This window comes from Columba livia, chromosome 1 (assembly GCF_036013475.1).
Source record: "Columba livia isolate bColLiv1 breed racing homer chromosome 1, bColLiv1.pat.W.v2, whole genome shotgun sequence".
Lineage (NCBI taxonomy): Eukaryota > Metazoa > Chordata > Aves > Columbiformes > Columbidae > Columba > Columba livia.
In genome coordinates, this window is record NC_088602.1 from 68,726,655 (window position 1) to 68,745,759 (window position 19,105).

General features: G+C 45.1%; 1 protein-coding gene across 3 annotated transcripts in view; it reads right to left on the reverse strand.

Moving 5' to 3' along the window:
• Positions 1-18,780, reverse strand: part of NPAS2 (neuronal PAS domain protein 2) — a 110,986-nt gene extending 92,206 nt beyond the window's left edge. The window contains exon 1 of one of the 3 annotated variants that reach the window (XM_065061143.1): positions 17,790-18,779. In XM_065061143.1, coding sequence (XP_064917215.1) covers positions 17,790-18,094 — 305 coding nt within the window. In that variant the 5' untranslated portion in view covers positions 18,095-18,779. Of the gene's footprint in view, positions 1-17,789 lie in introns of all 3 variants that reach the window. The other 2 variants (XM_065061162.1, XM_065061152.1) reach the window with 2 other exon arrangements.
• Between the last annotated feature and the right edge of the window lie 325 nt (positions 18,781-19,105).

Genomic DNA, 19,105 nt, shown 5'->3' on the forward strand with positions numbered 1-19,105 from the left:
CAGAGCTATCTAACAGGTAACTTATGTTTGCTTTCAATTTCTGCCTGCTCTTTTAGCGAAGTCCACTGCATTCCATCAGTTTACTGACTATTTTAATTATATGGAAAAACAGGTCAAATTTCTATTTACTTGCTTTGTTTTTTGCTGACTGAAGCCCGTAATCCAGCAAGTTAATGCATCAATCTGACAGGATGTGACGTATGGACACCACAAAGGTTTTTATTCTTACTCTTTACATTATTCTTCTTTTCAGAGCTTTCCAGCCTTGCACAGCAGAAGACAAATGCACAAAGCTTTGCTCTTAAACAGCTCACAACTAAAGGATGATATTTTGCATACATATAGCCTTGGAGTGTAAAAATACATGATAGAAACAAGACCTATTACTCTCCTGAAGACATTGATGCATGAGAGTAATCAAGTCACTTCAACAATAAAAATAACTTCAAACTTAAGCACAAGTTTTAATACCTTGTTGAACTATAGATGTAATACAAAACAGCACATGCAACTCCAGCTCAGCAAGCAAAAAGCAACATTGTTACAGCAGGATTCTTAAAGTTTGTATTTCTTTAGCTTAAAGAGTACATGAATAGACAATAAAATTCCTTTTGCATGAGGCGTTGTAGAGAATAAATTATAAATATACATAAAAAGTTTCATTAATGCCTGTCAATTTGCTTCTAAAAGATGTAATTAGAAGATCAGAAAACTAATTAGAAAGTCTGTTTGATCTCAAGAGTTTGGTTACATACTGACAATCTTGAAATAATTCATATCAGAAAGCAAAACTGTTGAAGCTTTATATTTCTGAACAACTGATATTTTTTCTAAGATATAAATATAGCCCATAGTTCTTTAAAATGAAAATTATATCACTAAGGTAGTGACTTTAGCTATTAGTAAGAAAAAGTCTTTCTTACCCTAGTTAAATCAGCTGTAATTTTTAATTTAAAATCTCAAAAGGCTGATTTAAACATACTAAAAAGATATCATAGCAGCAGAAACACATGAAAACAAACAAGAAAGCAGCATTGTGGACTCAATATTTATTATTTCTCAATTATGTACATTTCAAAATACAAATTACCAATTCTGGGTCAAACTTAATTTTTTAAACTAGCTTTTAAACTGTATAATGTGTTAGAAACAAAGATTCCAGGGAAATACTTTGCAATTAAACAAAACACATATTTTTTCCCCTTTGACCTGCCTCAAGCTTGCTGAACCACAAAGACTCCCTTTTTAAAGCACATAAAGAGGCCAGAAATGATGTGTGTTGAGCCAAAGTAGCAGAAAGGGCTCACCAGGAAACAGCACCTAATGGCCTCAGTGCAGCCCCAAGCCTCTGGGTCATAAAGGCAAAATTTTGGTCACGTTGAAGTTCAAAGGAGTCAGAATCTCATCCTAAATGTGCTTGTCACTGGTGCAAAGTCGATGTGAAGCCAGTAGCCAGTCACTGGAAATGCCCCAGTTTGGAAAGCTCAGCCAGCCACCGCGTGCCATCCCCCTGCCTGCAGCTGCATGGGGGTACAAGGGGACTGGCCATGACCCAGAAACACCTTTTTTTGTGCTCATCCTGTTCTTCCAAATTATCTTTGGGCTTGTTAGCAGCTAAACTAGAATCATAGAATGTCCTGAGTTGGAAGGAACCCACAAGGATCATTGAGTCCAACTCCTGTCCCTGCACAGGACAACCCCACAGTTCACATCATGTGTCTGAGGGCATTGTCCAGTCTCTGCTTGAACACTGTCAGGCTTGGGGCCGCGACACCTCCCTGGGGAGCCTGTTCCAGTGCTCCACCACCCTCTGGGGGAAGAAACTTTTCCTGAAGTCCAACTTAAACCTCTTCTGGCACATCTTCCTGACATTCCCTTGGGTTCTGTCATTGGTCACCAGAGAGAAAAGATCAGCGCCTGCCCCTGCACCTCCCCTTGTGAGGAAGTTGTAGCCACCATGAGGTCTCCCCTCAGCCTCCTCTTCTCCAGGCTGAACAACCCAGCGACTTTAGCTGTTCCTCATACAGTTCCCCCTCCAAACCTTTCACCAACTTTATGTCCCTCTTCTGGACACTCTCCAGTAGCTTTATATCCTTTTTATCTTGTGCTGCCCAGAACTGCACACAGGGCTCCAGGTGAGGCCGCACCAGTGCAGAGCAGAGTGGGACAATCACCTCCCTCGCCCGGCTGGCAGTGCTGTGCTGGATGCACCCCAGGACACAGCTGGCTCTCTTGGCCAACTAGGCAATGCTGTTAGCAGTGGCAGCCATTGATCGTGTCCACTCTCTACCTGTGGTAGGTACTCTGGCACTGCCCTTCACAATTTTACTATATTGTGCATAAAATACCACTCTTTAGCCCTGTTTTTGCACATGGCCACTTCTAGCCAGTAGAATTGTAAATGAGCTTTATTCTTCCATTTTTCCTCTGACCTGAAGTTACAGGAACAATAATTTTAAGAGAAAATGGAGGAGCTCTTCTAAGAAAGCTTTGCTCAGTCAACGCACCTACAGCTTTGCAGAATGATAAAGGAGAAAGTCTGAAGTCTTCAGGGTTTTATTAAGACTTAAGTATTTGCCTGAAGGAAATATTAATTTTATTTAGGGCCAGCCTCATCAAACCTCCCTCAGCTCTTGCCTTTTCTAGGGAGAGGTCTGGGGATGACACCTGCCAGGAAGCCTTGCCTGGTTCTTGCAGTTCACAGAATCACAGAATGTTACGGATTGGAAGGGACCTCGAGAGATCATCTAGTCCAATCCAGTTACGAGATCTTTTCTTGGTTACACAGAACATTTCCATCATCAAACCATTTGGATTGAAAATTTGCCGTGTGTCTGCCTTGGAATTATAATTATTCCTGATTTCAGCCAAAAGAGTTAAGAAGTAGAGATGACATGTTATTGAGAAAAGTTAGTCCATGCTTTGCATGTGTGGGCTCTTTGCAACAAGGACAACCCTGTTTAAAAACCTGCCTGGATTTGCTGACCTTTAATAAAACTGAAGTCATTACCCTACTACATGGAGATTAATGTTATCATTTCAGACTTGGTTTAGATCAGGCTAAGCTAGAACTGCTGGCACAAAAGTGGTGACATCCCTCCCCTGCTCCCCCTCCTTATGCCAGGATTTGTGAAGTGACTCAGTGAACTGATTGGAAACTGCCAGAGAATCAAAAGGACTTAAAATGACCTGCAACAACAAAACAAAAAAATTATTTGATCATAGCGTGATCATTAAATCATTAAGCACTGAATCATAATGAATATGCAGGAAGTGAATAAATTAAAATTACATAGGCAGACTTAATTATACTATTTCCTAATTTTTGAGTGCTTGACTGCATCCGTAGCAGTTAGCATTTAATGCAGTTTCTGTGAGCGTGTGGCTTTGATAAGTCTTGTAAAAAGTGAAAAACCTCACTACTTGGCATTGTTGTGACATTTCCAAAATATCAGCAGCCTCCCCGTCACCTCAGCTAACGAGCTGTGGCAGCTGGAGCGGTCACAGGGTCCCACAGTAGGCAGGGACAAGGGGGAGAAGGGAGAGGCAGGAATGAGATACCCCTGCCTGTCCTCCCAAACTCCATCCTGATCACTCCTCCCACATCCCAGACTCCTCACTCCAGCCCCACGCTTTAAGGGCTGATCTTTATTTCTGGATTTCCAAGTCCCAGGGACTTCCCAAGCAACTCTGAGGGTCACGCCCTGCTTTCCAACCCCACTTTCAGCGTTTACACAGCTCAAAGACCTCCTTGACTTCTCCTCCAGCCTCTTTCTCCCTACTGCGCTGCTGCTGTGTTGCCACCCTGATGTCCCTCTCCCAGGCTCAGCTCCATGCTCACTCCCTTCCGGACACTCTCTTTTTCCAGCTGTCCACAGCATCCCCTCCTTACCCAAGCTTGTACCAGGGTCTCTTTCTCCACCCCTCCTCTCTCCTCTCTCCCCACTGCCATGGATTAGAGCTCACATTTCCTTGTCTCCCTTGCTCTTCATGCACTCTCCGTGTTCTTTCTTCTCCTGGTCATTATTTACCACTTCATCTCTCTCCATGTTCTCTCTCTTGCTGTTCAATGTTTTCTACTCCATTTTTCTCCCCAGCTCACTGTCTCCTTGCCTGACTTGTACAACTTCCCTCTGCCAGTCTCAGCCTTGCATCCATTTCCTCTCTCGCAAGCTATCGTCCGGACAAACCCCATTCCCACTTCTCCTCCAGGACACTCACATGGAAAATGTTCAGTGGGCACTGTAAAGTGGCTTAAACCCACAGTGGCTCCAAAGGAAATCCCACTTTCCCCCTTTGACCTCTCCACCACCATTTGTGTGCTGCACAGTGAACCAGCTTAGGAAAGCACAACAGCTGGAAATTAACACATCCACACATAGAAAAGGTTAAATTTCAGCAAGATTGGCTTCCTGCTCTGGCCCACCTCTCCAGTACAAGAGAAATAACAGAAATGAACGTCCAGAACTGGCAGTAAGGCAGGATCCTCCTTTGCAGTAGCCGCAAAGACTTAAGTGGATTAAAGCAGTCTTGCAGCCACGGATTTAGTACTAATGGGTAACATTTGATAAAGCAACGGAAAATCAGTCTTAAATGGAAGAACATGCTATGGGGGCAGTGCTGCCTGAGTTCATGCCAGAAATGTCCCACAACTCCCCAGTTATTGCTTTGTTCTTTAAGACAATTGTCTTGCAAAAGCTGTTGTGTTCTGGAAGGGTGAGAGGGGTTTCACATCAGATAAACCTCTCCAAAAGAAACCTGCAGACTAGGTGGGAAACAAGACTGGGAAGAAACATCCACAAAAAGTTACTAACTCCAACTCCAGATTAAAATGCAGAAAAAAAAGGTTGTCCTGAAGTAAGCCACTTCCTATGTAATAAACCCTGAAAAACATCCAACCTCTGAAGTAGCCACACTCCAGGTTAAAGTGCAAAAAGAAATGCAACAATTAAGGCTTTAGAACCCATTATCCATTTTCTATCTAGGTGTAGTCTGTATTTCAGATTTCAGGGGGCATTGTTAGTGAGAGATGTGAAAAAACTGTGCCCTTGCATGTGTTATTGTCAGCAAAGACCTTTACCAGCAGAGAAGACCTGGCTCACCGAAACGACCTTCCTGCAGAAGCGTTTCTGAGCTCACTCTGAAGTGCCTTTCACTTTTCTTCTCTGTGTTGCAAAACACTAACCTAGGTTCATAATTCAGATCCTCAAAAGAAGCAAAAAATTCAACTGAATCAATTCAAGTTTTGTCGGCAGAACGGTTAACCAACATTTTCCTGAGTAAAGTAACCAGAAAGAGCCAAAAAGGTTTGGGTATGTGTTTGCTGCTGACAAATACTTCATAATTTTCAGAAAGCTTCCGTGGCTGATGTGCTCCGAGTAACCCTCAGAGGACTTTTTGCCCAGGGCAGTTGTGGAGTCTCCTTCTCTGGAGACATTCAAAACTCACCTGGACACCTTCCTGTGTAACCTCATCTAGGTGTTCCTGCTCTGGCAGGGGGATTGGACTAGATCATCTTTTGAGGTCCCTTCCAATCCCTAACATTCTGTGACTCTGTGATTCTGTGACTTAGCACACAGCACCACCTTTACACACAGATCAGCCAAAGTATTTTGCAAAAGAACGCTGTCCTCTTTTTTGGGGTGCCAGATGGGTAAATCTTAAAACTGACAAACACGAGGTTGCAGAACAATCAGACTAATTTTAATTATGAACCTACTGCAGATCATCCAAGCCCTATGCAGAGAAATTCAAAAGGAAGAGAAACAGGAGAACAAATGGGCAGATGAAAGTAGAAAGTCTGGGCCAACTCCTCTTCTTGGGGCCACATCCAGATGAAAAGCTGCCTCCCAGAAGAACAAGGCCCCTTTGTAACGTGCTGATGTTCAGACAAGACGTCCCATTTCTCGGCTGCTGTGCTACCGTGATGACTCTTCCCTTTCCACCCAACCCATCCTTGCCGCACTATACGTGAGTCAGATCGAGGACCTACTCAGCCCTTAAATACATGCTTAAGTCTTTCCATATTCAGGAGGAAAACTCAGATACAATTCTGAGCAAATGTGTAATGAAAAGCATGTGCCTAAGTGTTTACCTGAATAAAGCTGCTTTGCTGAATCTGTGCTAAAATGTCAAGTGCACGTCAGGCGAGCTCAGGATCTTCCGCAGCGCTCTCGCTGCAGAGACTCTGCCGTGAAAAACGCTGCGTCCCCAATGGGAAAAACTTTTCCAGGAGAGCAGTCCAGAATGAAAGGATCCATCAGATCAAAGATAAGTCTTACCTCACCTACTACACCCCTCACTTCCCCAAACAGCAGATCAATGTGGAGAAGGTCTAGAGAAAAAAAGTTTCTAACAGAGAAATGAGAAGTTCCTCCATCTCCCACTTGGTTTCTCCAAGCCACGCATCTTGGAGCAGTCTGTTGCTTGCTGGAAGCTCCTAAACAGTAAGATGGGAAGTCACGGAGCGCAGGAGTCAAGTTATTTATTGACATGTCCCTCCTCCAAGCTGCTTCACAGCCTGGCAGTCACAGGAGGGTTTTCAGACTGACCACAGCAGACTGACTTTTCCTCCTCCATGGGCAGAACAGTGTCCAGCCCCTGCGATTCAAGAAGTCACGGATACTTTTGTTTGTTAGCCATTATTCATTAGATTTGGGAGACCGAGCTGTTTAAGCCGAAACTTCTTGGGGTGAAGAAAAAAACGTTGCACATTTTACATTATCTCTTGCAAATATGAAAGCTTGCTGCAGTCTTCAGATACAATATTTATGAATTGGTCTTTCAGCCAAATCCACTTTTGCATAAGGATACACAGCTGCCAGTACCCAAAAGTACGATATTTCCCAAATATATCTTTGCCATTTTTAAAATCATTCTAGAGGCTTGAAATTAATATTTCTTTCATTGTAAGTGAAATCTCTAGTCCTGATATTTCAAAGACAGTCTGAAATTAGCGGGGTTTTATTTGTATTTGTTTGTGCACAAGAATAATTGATTAAATCAGCACAAGCGTATCTGATTATACACTCTAAGAAAAGTACTGAGGAATTCAGCTGCAAAAGTAGCAGCATTGTGAAGAGCTGTACTCGATTTTTATGCTTGCATCTCCTACATGGAATCCCCTCTTAATTATACAGTAGCAAATTTGAAATGTGTCATCACCTCCCACCACTGGATATCTAGATTTTGAATGAACGCAACCTGCATTTTTCAACACTTCTAAGGATTTTTTTTTAAGATGTCTCTTTAAACTTTTTTTTCATGAAAAGGCAAAATTTGCATAGAAAAATATTTAAATACTCACGGCTTACAAAGTATGTCTGCCCTCTTTCATTAACCAGCACAATGACCCTCCAGTAGTTTCACGCTGAGAAAAAACATGCGGAGAAATATGCCAAGTCTAATGCCAATTAAGACTTTGAAAAAAATATATATTATAGACTGGGCAAATGAAATGTGAAATTCAAAGTTAAAAACTGAACTTATATCCTTCAGTCCTCTGAAAAATAATGTATTTTTAATGGAAATTGAAAAGCTATCTTTATCAAATTTCTCCTTCTGTCAACAACAATAAATCTATTGTTCAGATGTGGTTTAAATTGTTCTTTGGAAAAGAAGGGGTTTGAGAAAATCAAATAGAAATTGCATTAAAAAAAGAAGAAATGCCTTTTAAACTGGAATTACTCTCTCTATATAGCCTGTAGTTTTTGATACATTTTAGCTTTGCCAGAGTAACAGGCAATTGGACACCATGAAAAAGTATTTGTTACCATTACAATAAGAGAAAATGTGTTTACTTATTTAAGGGAGAATAAGCAAGTCTAGCGTTACGCCTTTTACTTTAAGAAGTATGTCTGCAGGGATCCAGATGCTAAGAAACAGTAGGCTGATGACATTCGTTTGAAATGCTACGCTATACATTAAGAAACCATACACCTACTATTTATTTCAGAAGCACGTATTAGGTCTTCTGGAAAATAACCTGAATTTCAGTCAAACTTGCAAGAAAACAGCAATTACTTGGCACTTTCAAAATGCTTTGCATCCAAGAAAAGGCAAATAATTAGGAGGTAGGAGGGGGGAACCGAGCCTTTGTGTGGGCCAGGACACTCAGGGAAAGCCCCAATGCCGCCAGGTGTGGCACAGCTGGAAGCACAACACCTGCGGTGGCACGGTAGTGCCTGACATACCCTAACCATCCAGGTGGATCAACACCTCAAAAAGCCTTCGCTGTGGCTCCTCTTTCTATCAATGAGATATTTAGCACCCCAGAGCCTGCAGCTTCATGCCCCCCTCAAATACCTGGCTACGAATGGCACCCAGAACATATCATAGCCCACAGTACTACACAAAGCTGCCCTAGATTGCGGATCAGAAGAGTGATGCACAAAGACGTTATATGTGTGGTCTAAGCTCGTAGCATTGCACAGTAGAAGAATTATGAATAAAACCCATTTCTCTGGAGATTTCCAGTTTTGTTGCCCTCAACAAAACCCCTTTTACACAGACTTCAAAATCCTTAAGTATTTTCTTCTGACTACAATAGTATGCCAAATATTTATTTTATCAGTCCAAAACTCAATTTAGTGCTGAAACCCTGCATCAATATGTCAGAGGAACTTCTAAGATGCTGCCCAGAGAGGAGGAAAGATTACAAAGATGAATGTTGTTCAAATAAATCTCTGCCTAAATCACCTATCTTACAAACTGGTGCTTTGCCCTAAGGCAAGTACCTGAATATAGGCACCTGGATGTAGAAGGGGATACGTGCATGATGTATATCAACTTTTTACAGTGAAGTCAGTGAAGGTGAGGATAACAGAAGGAAAACTGGAAGAGAGAGACAGATAGTAAGAGGAGAGAAGAAAAAAGGGGAAAGGTGAGAAGTAGAATGGTCCTAAGGCTTGCCTGAAGTAAAAATAAAGAAAGATCCTATTGAAGTAAGCTAAAGATTCAAAAATACAAATACAGAAGGAGGAGAGGGAACAGTTAAAATACAAGGTCGATAAAAAATAAAATAAAATTAAAACAACAAACAAACAAACAGTGACAGAGAAGGTTCAGGCTTTTCAGAAGCTCAAGTCTTTAATTCTTTGTCAGCCAAACTCTCCTTGATTTCAGTGGGAGTTTTGCCTTAATGAGGACAGTAGGATAGGCACCAAATGCAGGTTTCCTTCTTATACTTGAATAACAGCAAGATATAGCAAGATATTCTGTTGTTGAGAAAGAACATGCATTTTTGAAGGAGTACGGATATTAGGAGCCAGGCACTATAAACGTAATTGCTACAACCAGCTGAGTTACACCAGTGTGCATCAGCTGACAATAAGGTCTTTTGTGCTGGAAAGAAAGGAAAAAAGATGAAAAAACTGACTCATGCCACCTAGCAAACAATCAAATTAAAGGTCCAGAATTATTCCACCAAAGTTTCAAATTGACTTCAGTGACAGCCCAGAAAACAAGCAAGTCCTTCTTATTAAAAAAATATAAATACAAAAGTGAATGAGCAATCTATTTATTTTTTATTAGTATTGCTCTTGATGAAATGCACCCATCTGGTTCACAGAACTGTTGTTTGGTTCGACTGTTTGTGTGAAAGTATCTTTCCCGTAAGTTATATAAATATATTGAGAAGAATGCATAAGATAAGCACATTGGAGGATAAAATATTCTTCTCAGCTTGTAAGCATCTTGTTCATCCGAAGAACGGGATGAAGACTCCGTCTAAGTAAGTAGTGGCCTTAATGGTGCATGTAGAAATTATATAGCTATTCTCCCCTTTATAAATCATAAATTAAAGGACCTCTCACTGAAAGAGTAATTGGAATGTGGGTAAGTCTGATGCAAAACCTCCAATTTAAAACCTTTTACTGTTTTAGATGTCAGAACCAGGAAAAGACAAAATACCACAAGTAAAATCTGTAGAATTACCAATAAAAACACCAAGGCAGATATTCTGTATGAGAACTAGGAAAAGCAGAAAACTATTCCGTCTCCAGCTGATCACATTGCACGCAGTAATAATATTTATTATCAACAAGATTTTGCAAGCATACCATTCTTACACATAATATGGGAAATATCATGTCAGTTCTCCATGACGTATTAATGAGAGGTGTCCCATCCAAACCAATAAGTCTAGGACACGCTCAAAGTTGGATTCATTCAGCCATCGACTCAATCAGATAACCAGCAATTCTCATATTTTGCATGGTTACATCCACCTGTTGATTTAGAGATTACAGGTGGGAGCTGCCTTATTAAAATTGCTCTCCAGCTTAAAAATTTGGCACACCTAACAGAGGGAATCGAGAGAAAAACAGTCTGGTCTGCTCATCAATAACAAAATGATAATAAATAATCAAACACAATTATTATTGTTTGCAGGGCTAAAATTATGCTTAGAGAAATTCATTGCCATCTGTAAGCTTGTTAAAGTTGATTACAATTTTCTCATGCTGGTTTTCTTCCCAATGCTTGAACAATATTGTCTATTTTTAAAGAAAAAAAAAAAAAAAAAAAAAGCTGCCTGAATAATAAATTGTTTATCCCAAGACAGAACAAATCATAGTGACGAACTTTAAGAATAGTTACTAAATTAGAGCTGAGAATGAAAAACAAGTATTTTCCTGTTCAAAGTTTTCTTTTTAATGTGCTTTTATTTTTAACTGGATTGAGTGCTGATTACAGAAAATTCAAGGCTACCCGGACATCAGACTGCTCAATTGACTGAAAAGTTTGATGACTTCTCTAAAAAGTGAGGTCTGTGCATGAAATTAAATCAGTATCACTGCTCTGAGATAACATGGTGGGGGGACGAGGGGGGAGGGAAGAGGGAGGGGAGAGGTTAACATAGCTCATTAAATAACGTTAAATGAGATCAAACACGACACGCAGGATTCAGGAGGGCTCTGGGAGCTCCGGCTGTTTCCCCAGGCTGCTTATGCAACCTCGCTCGCGCAGGCAGTGCAAGGGCCTGCCATTTTATTACATAAAATAGCCCAAAAATACAGCCAGGCAGTCATGAGCTCCATTAAGCACTGTGTTGGAGTTTCCGTACTGGTTAGCATCTAGAAATTTCAATAAATGATCAGGACTTACAGTTCGCATCGAGAAATTTCAAGAAACAATCAGAAGGACTTAGACATTGCTAAATTGGGGATTGTTGCTTTTGTTTTAATAGCAAGAGATCTCACCTAAAAGCTCGCAAGTGTCAACAGCATGAGCTACGTTTGAATACATTGTGCTTTGACCACCGCTTAAGAGAACAGCATTACAGGCTCTGGTTTAGCACAGCCGTAGTAAGTATAATAAAAGCTGTGGAAAGCATGACCTATGGTTTTAAAATCTGCCTTTCAGATGATTAAGCAAATTGTCTGGTTTACTAAACGGCAGTCAACACAACATTATTGTTTTAAACAGTACTTAAGTGCAATGGATAGCTGAAGAAAATTAATTTCCAACACTTCCTCACGTTGTCCGTTCTGAATTCCAAAGCCTGTTCTTGTACAGACTGACAAAACAGTAACTACAGCAACACCAGGCCAGGGAAGACGACCCACTTGCCCCGAATCCTCTCCCTGACAGGGGCAGCAGCAAAGGCTGGGGAAGCCTGCACGAGCAGGGCAGGCCTGGAGCAATATTACAGTCTCCCAGTGGAGACTTCTGCAGCCAGGCATCATATCTTGGTATTCAATGCCTCATGGTGGGGTTGCTTCTGCAAATAACATAATTGCTTTCTGAACCTCCTTGAACCCAGGAAGATAAGGCTGCCTACCCTGGCCATGCCTGCACAGCTCAGTAACAGGACACCAGGAAGTGAGCCTGAGCACCGTACCCTGCTTTTTGTGGCACCGCTGATGTTCTAGCTCATGCCCTGGCTTTGCTTTGGAGCACTTCAACTAGCTTCTTCCAGCTAGCCCTCTCCAGGGCAGGTGTGCTACAACGGGGCCAGCCCTGAGCAGTGAAGGTGAAAGCCACCAGGAGCCCCTGGACCTCGGGAGCCTAGAACGAGCTGGACACCGACCCACTTCATTTGGCACAGCAGATACAGCCAGGGGGGGACCACCTGGCTCAGCACCTCCTCTCAGCCATGGCCAGACAAGATTGCTAAGGGGCAAGTATAGAGAACAAGGCAAACCAACCACAATATTTACTCAGGATACTCAGCGAGCTTCCAAGAATTTGCAGCTCAAAACTTCCTAAGCTAGAGGCAGTGGTTTTGTGTTTAATAGCCCTTGATGGATTTCTCTCCCATGAACTCATCCAGTCACCTCATTAGCTGATGTAACCTCCCAGCGTCCACATCCTGTGGTGAGGAGCTCGGCAGCCTGACCACGCCACGTGAGGAGCCACCTCCTTTTGTTCCCATTCCCACAACTTGCCTGCTTCACCCGATGCTCACTTCTGCTGTGATCACTCATTCCCACTTTGCCTTCTCCATGCTTTTGCTTAATTTCACCAATTTCTGTTGCATCCCTTTATCAGCATCGTCACTCTTCAGGCAGGATCTGCTCTATCCCTCTGATCCCCTTTGCTGCCACCCTCTGAATCTCCTCCCTCACCATTATATACCTTTGAGGTGGGGGAATCAACAACACATGATACAGAGGACGTGGGCACACCATAGTTTATACAGTGAAACAATGGGGTTCTTTTTTATTGTTTTTCATCCATTCAAAAATAATCCCTAAGGTTCTATTTGCCTTTTTTTCTTTTTAATTAACATCTGAGCATTGCATTGATTTTTTTTTTCTGAATTATCTATGGAAGATTTTGTCCAAGCTTTTGCATCTTCAGTGACCCGTAGAAACGAATTTCTATTATTATACCTATGCTTACATATGATTATACATATACTTTCTTCTATTAACTTTCAACCTGACATACATATTACATTCATCTGACATGAAGATACTTAAAGAGAAAGAGTGACTGAATTGTCCCAGTAGATGATGCTCAGCCATGCTAGCACTCCTTGTATGTTTTGAAATGACAAAGAGGTTTTGCACCCAAACTTCCAAATTTCCATTCTGATCTCAAATGTACATACACATCCATTAGATGTTTTCGCTATATCATCATTTCACTTGGCTAGACATCTTCTATTTTATGCACAGATCCCTAAGAACTGTGGTAAACCAGCTGAAAAACACCTTCTGTCACAATCAGGCCAGCAAAAGACCAGCTGTTTTACACGGACTTGTGCCCAAGCAGGAGAAGATGAGATAACCTCCTTGTTCCCACCATTTACATGGTCATTTTTGGAGTGTCTTGGAGCTCTGGGAATGCTACCTGCTGCATAGGCACAGAAGAAAGAGGTGGCATTGCCTCAGAGAGCTTGTAGGCAGAGGAGAAGATAAGGAACAGCAGGCAGGTACTGACAGAGCACAGAGCAATGTGTGTGGCAATACTACTTCCCAGTGACAAAGGTCCAAGCTCACTGGTGACCTAACTTTTATGAGAGTTTCATTTTTATGAAGTAACAGGAGAATTTTCAGATGGAAGCAGGATTAAAACTAGCTTTGGGGGTGCAAAAGGCTATTCTTCCCAAACGTGGCAGGCAGCATGCAAGAAATACTGATCTTTGCCATGGTCCTTGGAACAGAAATATCTTTACTGAAGTGTAATTAAACAAACATTTTGTTTGGACTGAGTTGTGCTCTAGGGTTTGCCTTCCGGGGAAAGCGACACAGAAAGAGAAGGTTAAAAAATATTACTTACCCCTCCACCCCTCAAAATGCACATTGAATTTTTGTGTACAAGTCCAAGAAAGCTGTACCCCCAAATCCCTCAGCCTGATCTCTGTCATCCCTGAGCCACTGAAAGATAAATGCAAACAGCGGAGAGTAAACCATGTCCGCAGTTTCTTAGCTGCTTACTCAGAACACAAGTCCACAGGACCACATCCCTTCTCTCCTCCATGTCTTTCCTGTCTCTAACTCTCGTATTTCTGAATTCCGTTGGCAATATACTAGTATATATATATATGTATCCTGTTTGGCCCATAGCTGGTCATGACAAAGAGTAATGGCTTTAGTCTCTCCCAAAAAGCTGTGAAATACCAAAAGCACTGCTACATAAACAAATCCACCAACAGCTATGCATTCTGCTAAATACTACTACATGGTGTTTCTCTTTCAGACTCCAGTAATCAGACTCATAAAGTCAGTTCATCAGCTGATGCTGATTTCTGATGAATTAAATTAGCTAAAATACAGATATTTGCACTGCCTTTGCCTAGTTTTTCAAAAACAAGTTTTAATAAGATCAAGGATCAACAGAAAGCTAAACCCAATCTAAGAAAATGACTGCTTTTTATTTAGATCCTACTACAAAATCTGCAGCTCAAGTGCATCTGCCCTAGGAGCCTGAAAGCAAAACTATAAACACAACTGAAAGTTACTTAAATTCTATACTGTCCAGCTTAGAAAGAAAAGCAATGAACTGCACATAAAACACACATTTGGCTGTCATTTTCAACTGTATGATATTTACAGTCATCAGTTGTATAGTGATGTAAGTAATCTGATTGCTCAAAACTTACAGTAGAGCACAGGCAATGATTACTTAAATTGTTAAGTTTGCTGTGCAAAATGTCCTATCCTTAAATAACGTAGAGCTATGAATCAAAACCTAAGTTTTTGATCTTAATTTTCCTACCCTGTATGAATGTATTACAATGCAACATCAGTTACATGATTACATACTATATTTTCCCACAGGGCTTCACTATTTTGATATATTGTTAATACACTGAGCTACAAATTCTTCCTCCAGTTTAACAAGTGGAAAACTCAGCCTAACACAGCAGTCACCAACTGTGTTGAGCCCTTTAGGTCCACAGCATAAAAAACTAGCATGAGACTTCACTGGGGCAAAGTTACTATGCTGCCCATGGCAAACCCAGTGAGTCCTAGGAGAAGATGGGCAGACACCACGGTGGAGGCCCGAGACTGGCCCTGGTGCCAAGTCCCGCTCCTTGGGGTGCTGTCTGATGGTGGGGTACAGGATAAGGAGGAGAACAAACACATGGGGTCAGCATGACTCCAAAGCCTGGGCTCTACAATGGAGATAGCTCCCCTCTAGGTCCAAGGTCTGTGACTGGAGGAACAACAGTTGGTCCTCATGGCAAGGAGACAGCAATAATTTCTGTGAGGGGATCAGGGGAGGGGCAAAGAAGGGGAGGCAGGGGCTAAAGAACACAGTAGGTTGTGTGAAGAGGAAGATGAGAAGGATGAAAAAGCAGTAGTACTGTGACCTGATCATTGAACAACTGGAAATCATTGCTTTTGTAGGCTCAGGTCTCCTGTCCCTCTCTATCACAACTCTCTCATTACCTTTTTCTGCCAACCATTCCTTCTTTTGGTCTGGGTTTTCTATTTCTACCTACAATTCCCTGCACCTTGTTCCCAAGATTTATCATCTATGACCACATCAAGTCCTTCACCTTAATACAGTGTTCCTTCTGTTCACTTTCCCCATGCCTCCACCATCAACACATCTTCTCCACTCTGGTCCCACCTTTTCTTCTCACCATGCATGTGAATTAAGCAGTTTCCTTCTCCACCCTGCCTCCACATCAGCAGACACAATCTGCCACCAAAGACACAGCCAAGACAGTCTTCAGTGCTCCCTCCTTTTGGTGCTCACCATAGCAGTAGCATCTGGGAAGAATAACTGTGGGAGAAAATCCACTCAGCCTTTCAGCCACCCACTGGAGCACTCTCATTCTTCCCAGGAAGACAAGAAGTTGCTCAGCTCCTAACAACGCTGGGGTGTTCAGCATGATCCGTGCTTAGAGCATCTTCAGTGAGTGAGTGCAATGGTCAAGCCCTCAACATTCCTCCACTGAGCACACGCACAACCTGAGTGTTGTGACAAAATGATAACCAAGACAAATTCTGGAAGCTTTTCATAGTCTCAACATAAGGCACACCCCCACCACAAGACTGATTCCAAGCCAAGTATCTTTTTCCGGCTCTAAACACGAAGCCGCAAGAATACAACAGCCTTAATGAAAGTGTTTCTCAACAGGGTCAAAAAACACAGATTCACAGAAAAAGAAAGATCAAGGTCTCTTAATGCAGAGGGATGTGCACCTAAACCATCTTCATCAGATACGTGGCCAAAGAATACATTTCCCTCTAACCACGTTCTCGGAAACAGCTGAACCATTTCATCTGAAACTTCCCAAAGAGAGCAAACACTCAACCTGGAAAATGTCAGCCTAGTTTTAAGCTTAGCAAACACACAAGCACCTGAAAGCAGAGCATTGTACTGAAAGCACTAGATGATTTTAACTGTAGACAACATTACTGTCTATGATGAAATAACAACTTCTTCAAGTGCTCTTGCATGCTCTATTCTAGAAAACGGGGTAATAGTTGTAATTCTGCAAAGTCTAGTCTGTGGGTTCAATCCTGCACATGTGCGAGGTGGCATCTTTTATTCAGGAGGGAAAGCAATTTTAGGCAAACCTGCTGTCTCCAGGCGTCGACGCAGAGCACAGAAGTGGTGCCAGCTTGGGGAATCACCATCAGATACCCAGTTCTGGAAAACCTTTGTTTTCACATGTTCAGTGAGACAGTGCACAGTTTGGCAATTATGTTCTCCAAATACTCCTGTTTCCAGGCCATCCCTACAGAGCAAGTCCTGTGGAGTCTAATCTACAGATGTGTATGCAGGATTGGGCCCTCTGCCAGCCAACAGCTCTCAGAATCAGACACAGATCAGCTGGCTTGGTCTGGAAACTGTGACCACTAATTATTTGGTATCACCAAACAAAGTAAACTCGTGGTGGGATACAGATTAACATTTCACACCTGGGTGAGAGAGTGCGAATTTTCCACTTCAAGAGGCGACCACTTGTTGAGCTGCATGCTTAGGTCAGCCGTGCCTGTCCAAGGGAACCCCACAGCCCTTCTGGAGATTTAGCACCGTGAAAATCTTCAAGTTCCTCTGCTGCCTGTAATGCTTACAACCGCTAATTATTTCTGAGTCACTCGAGTGAAAGTAAACTGCCATCCTGTAGACAGTTAAGGAGTACGGAGGAAAGTTTCTGGATGAACGTGCTTGTTAATTGACAAATCAGGCTGGTGACCATCGAGGAGAAACACCACTGCACAACTCTTGTTGAATGAAGTCCTGTCCTGCCACTCAGCTGTGGATTTAACGCGTGTGTGTCCGTCCGTCCCCCCCCCTCCCGTTCTGCACACTGAAGGAAGGGAAACACGCGGGATCGCGGTGCGGGGCTGCAGCAGCAGCGGGGCTCCACGGCACATCACACACCCGTGGCTCCCATTCGGAACCCTCTCCCATTCAGATATCCCACTGGTCTCACTGGAAGTTTTCCTCGACCGGCCACGTCACTGCCCCTGTGCCAGTCCAGCCTAAATGAACCCTCAACGTCAGGAAACCGCCAACCATGCCGAGATGGGATGGGGAACAGAACGGGGGGTATTTAATCTTTCCAAAGGCAGGGGCCAGCCCGGCCGGGGCAGACGCGCCGCACACGGCGCGATCCCCACGGAAACTTTCCCGCGGCAGAGGCGATGCCACCCTGCACCGCCGGGCACCTCCGCCACCCCCGCGGGGCGTGGGAGCACCGTGTAGGGAGGGGAGCTGACCCCGATCGCCGCCGCGAGGGGGTTCACGCGTGGGCGGGCGTCCTGCGTGGGCGGCGCGGGATGGGGGGAGAGCGAGCAGGCACCCCCCCGCCCAGGCTGCCCGCGGGTGGGCGCCCTGCGGGGCGGAGGGAGGGCCGGGGCCGCAGGGCCGCGCGTTACCTGGGGTGCCGGTGCTGCGGGAGCGCGGCGGGGAAGCCCCAGCCGCCGCTGCTGCTGCTGTCCGCGGTGGCCACCTGGGCGCGGGAGCCGCCGCCGGTGCCGCTGCCGGCGGTGCCGCTGCCTGTGCCGCCGGGCTGGACGCCGCCGCTTTTCCGATGCCTGCCGGTGCCGCTGCGGCAGCGGCCGCCGCTGCTCCAGCCGCGCAGGAGGCCGGCCTCGGGAACCGGCAAACTCTTCCTCGCCGACAAGGAGCCGGGGACGCTGCCCGCCTCCTGCCTGCCGCCGGTGCCGGTGTCGTGTCTCATGGTGCGCGGGGCCGCCGCATGCCGCGCTGCCGCCGCCCCGGGCGCCGCGGGACCCACGCGCGCCGGGGCCAGGGGCTCCGCCGGCAGCGGGAGGCCGCCGGGAGCCCGGGCTGCTGCGGGGGGAGGAGGAGGCCGGGGGCCGGGGGGGCTGCTGGCTGGGGCTCCCGCTGGGGCATTAAGTTGGACGCGCGGCCGGGAGAGGCAGGGCGGGCGCGGGGGCTGCGGGGCTGATAGTTCTCCGCGAAGTTAGAGCCCGGCGGGCGAGGCGGGGGCATCCTCCTCTCCGCCGGCCCTTCATCGCCGGCCGCCGCCGCCGCCTCCCCTCGCCTGCCCCCGCCGCAGGGCCGTCGCCCCGCGCCCTCAGCCGGCGGCACTGGGGGGCTGCGCTCCGCGCCCCTCGCCCATGAGCGGCCGCGGCCCCGGCGGCTGGCGGCGGCTCGCCCGCGCTGGCTTCCTCCGCCGCTCGCTCGCCTTCCCTTGCAGGGACGGAGTGGGGGGAGCCCAAACCGGAGGCCGGCGCGCAAAATGGGTCAGGGAGGAGGAAAAGGGAACCCGCTGCTCGCCTCCCCCCACCCCGCGGTGGGCAGCGGGAGGGCCGGGCTGGGGCGGTGGGTAGCGAGAGGGCTGCGGAGGAGCTCTCCCTCCCCGGCTCCCTGTGCACAAGTGCAGGGAATGTTCCACTGACCTACATATTTTTCCAAACATACGTGACCTTTTTTTTTTTTTCTCTCGTTCTGTGGGAGGAGACAGGCGAGGATCCAAGAAAAGGAGAAGCTGGAAAGAGAACGAAAGGGGGAGCAAGGAAAAATAAAATAATAAAAACCTCTACCAAAATGCCAGCCCCGCATCAAGGATGGATTCACAACGCCCCGAGCAAACCCCAGCGAGCCTGCGTTTACATATGTCTTTAGCGACATCCCAGCGCTGCACCGGCGGCCGCCCCTGTAGCCTGACCCCGGGACCCGCCGCCACGCCACGTTATCCGGCCACGGTGCCGCCGTCCCCGCCGGG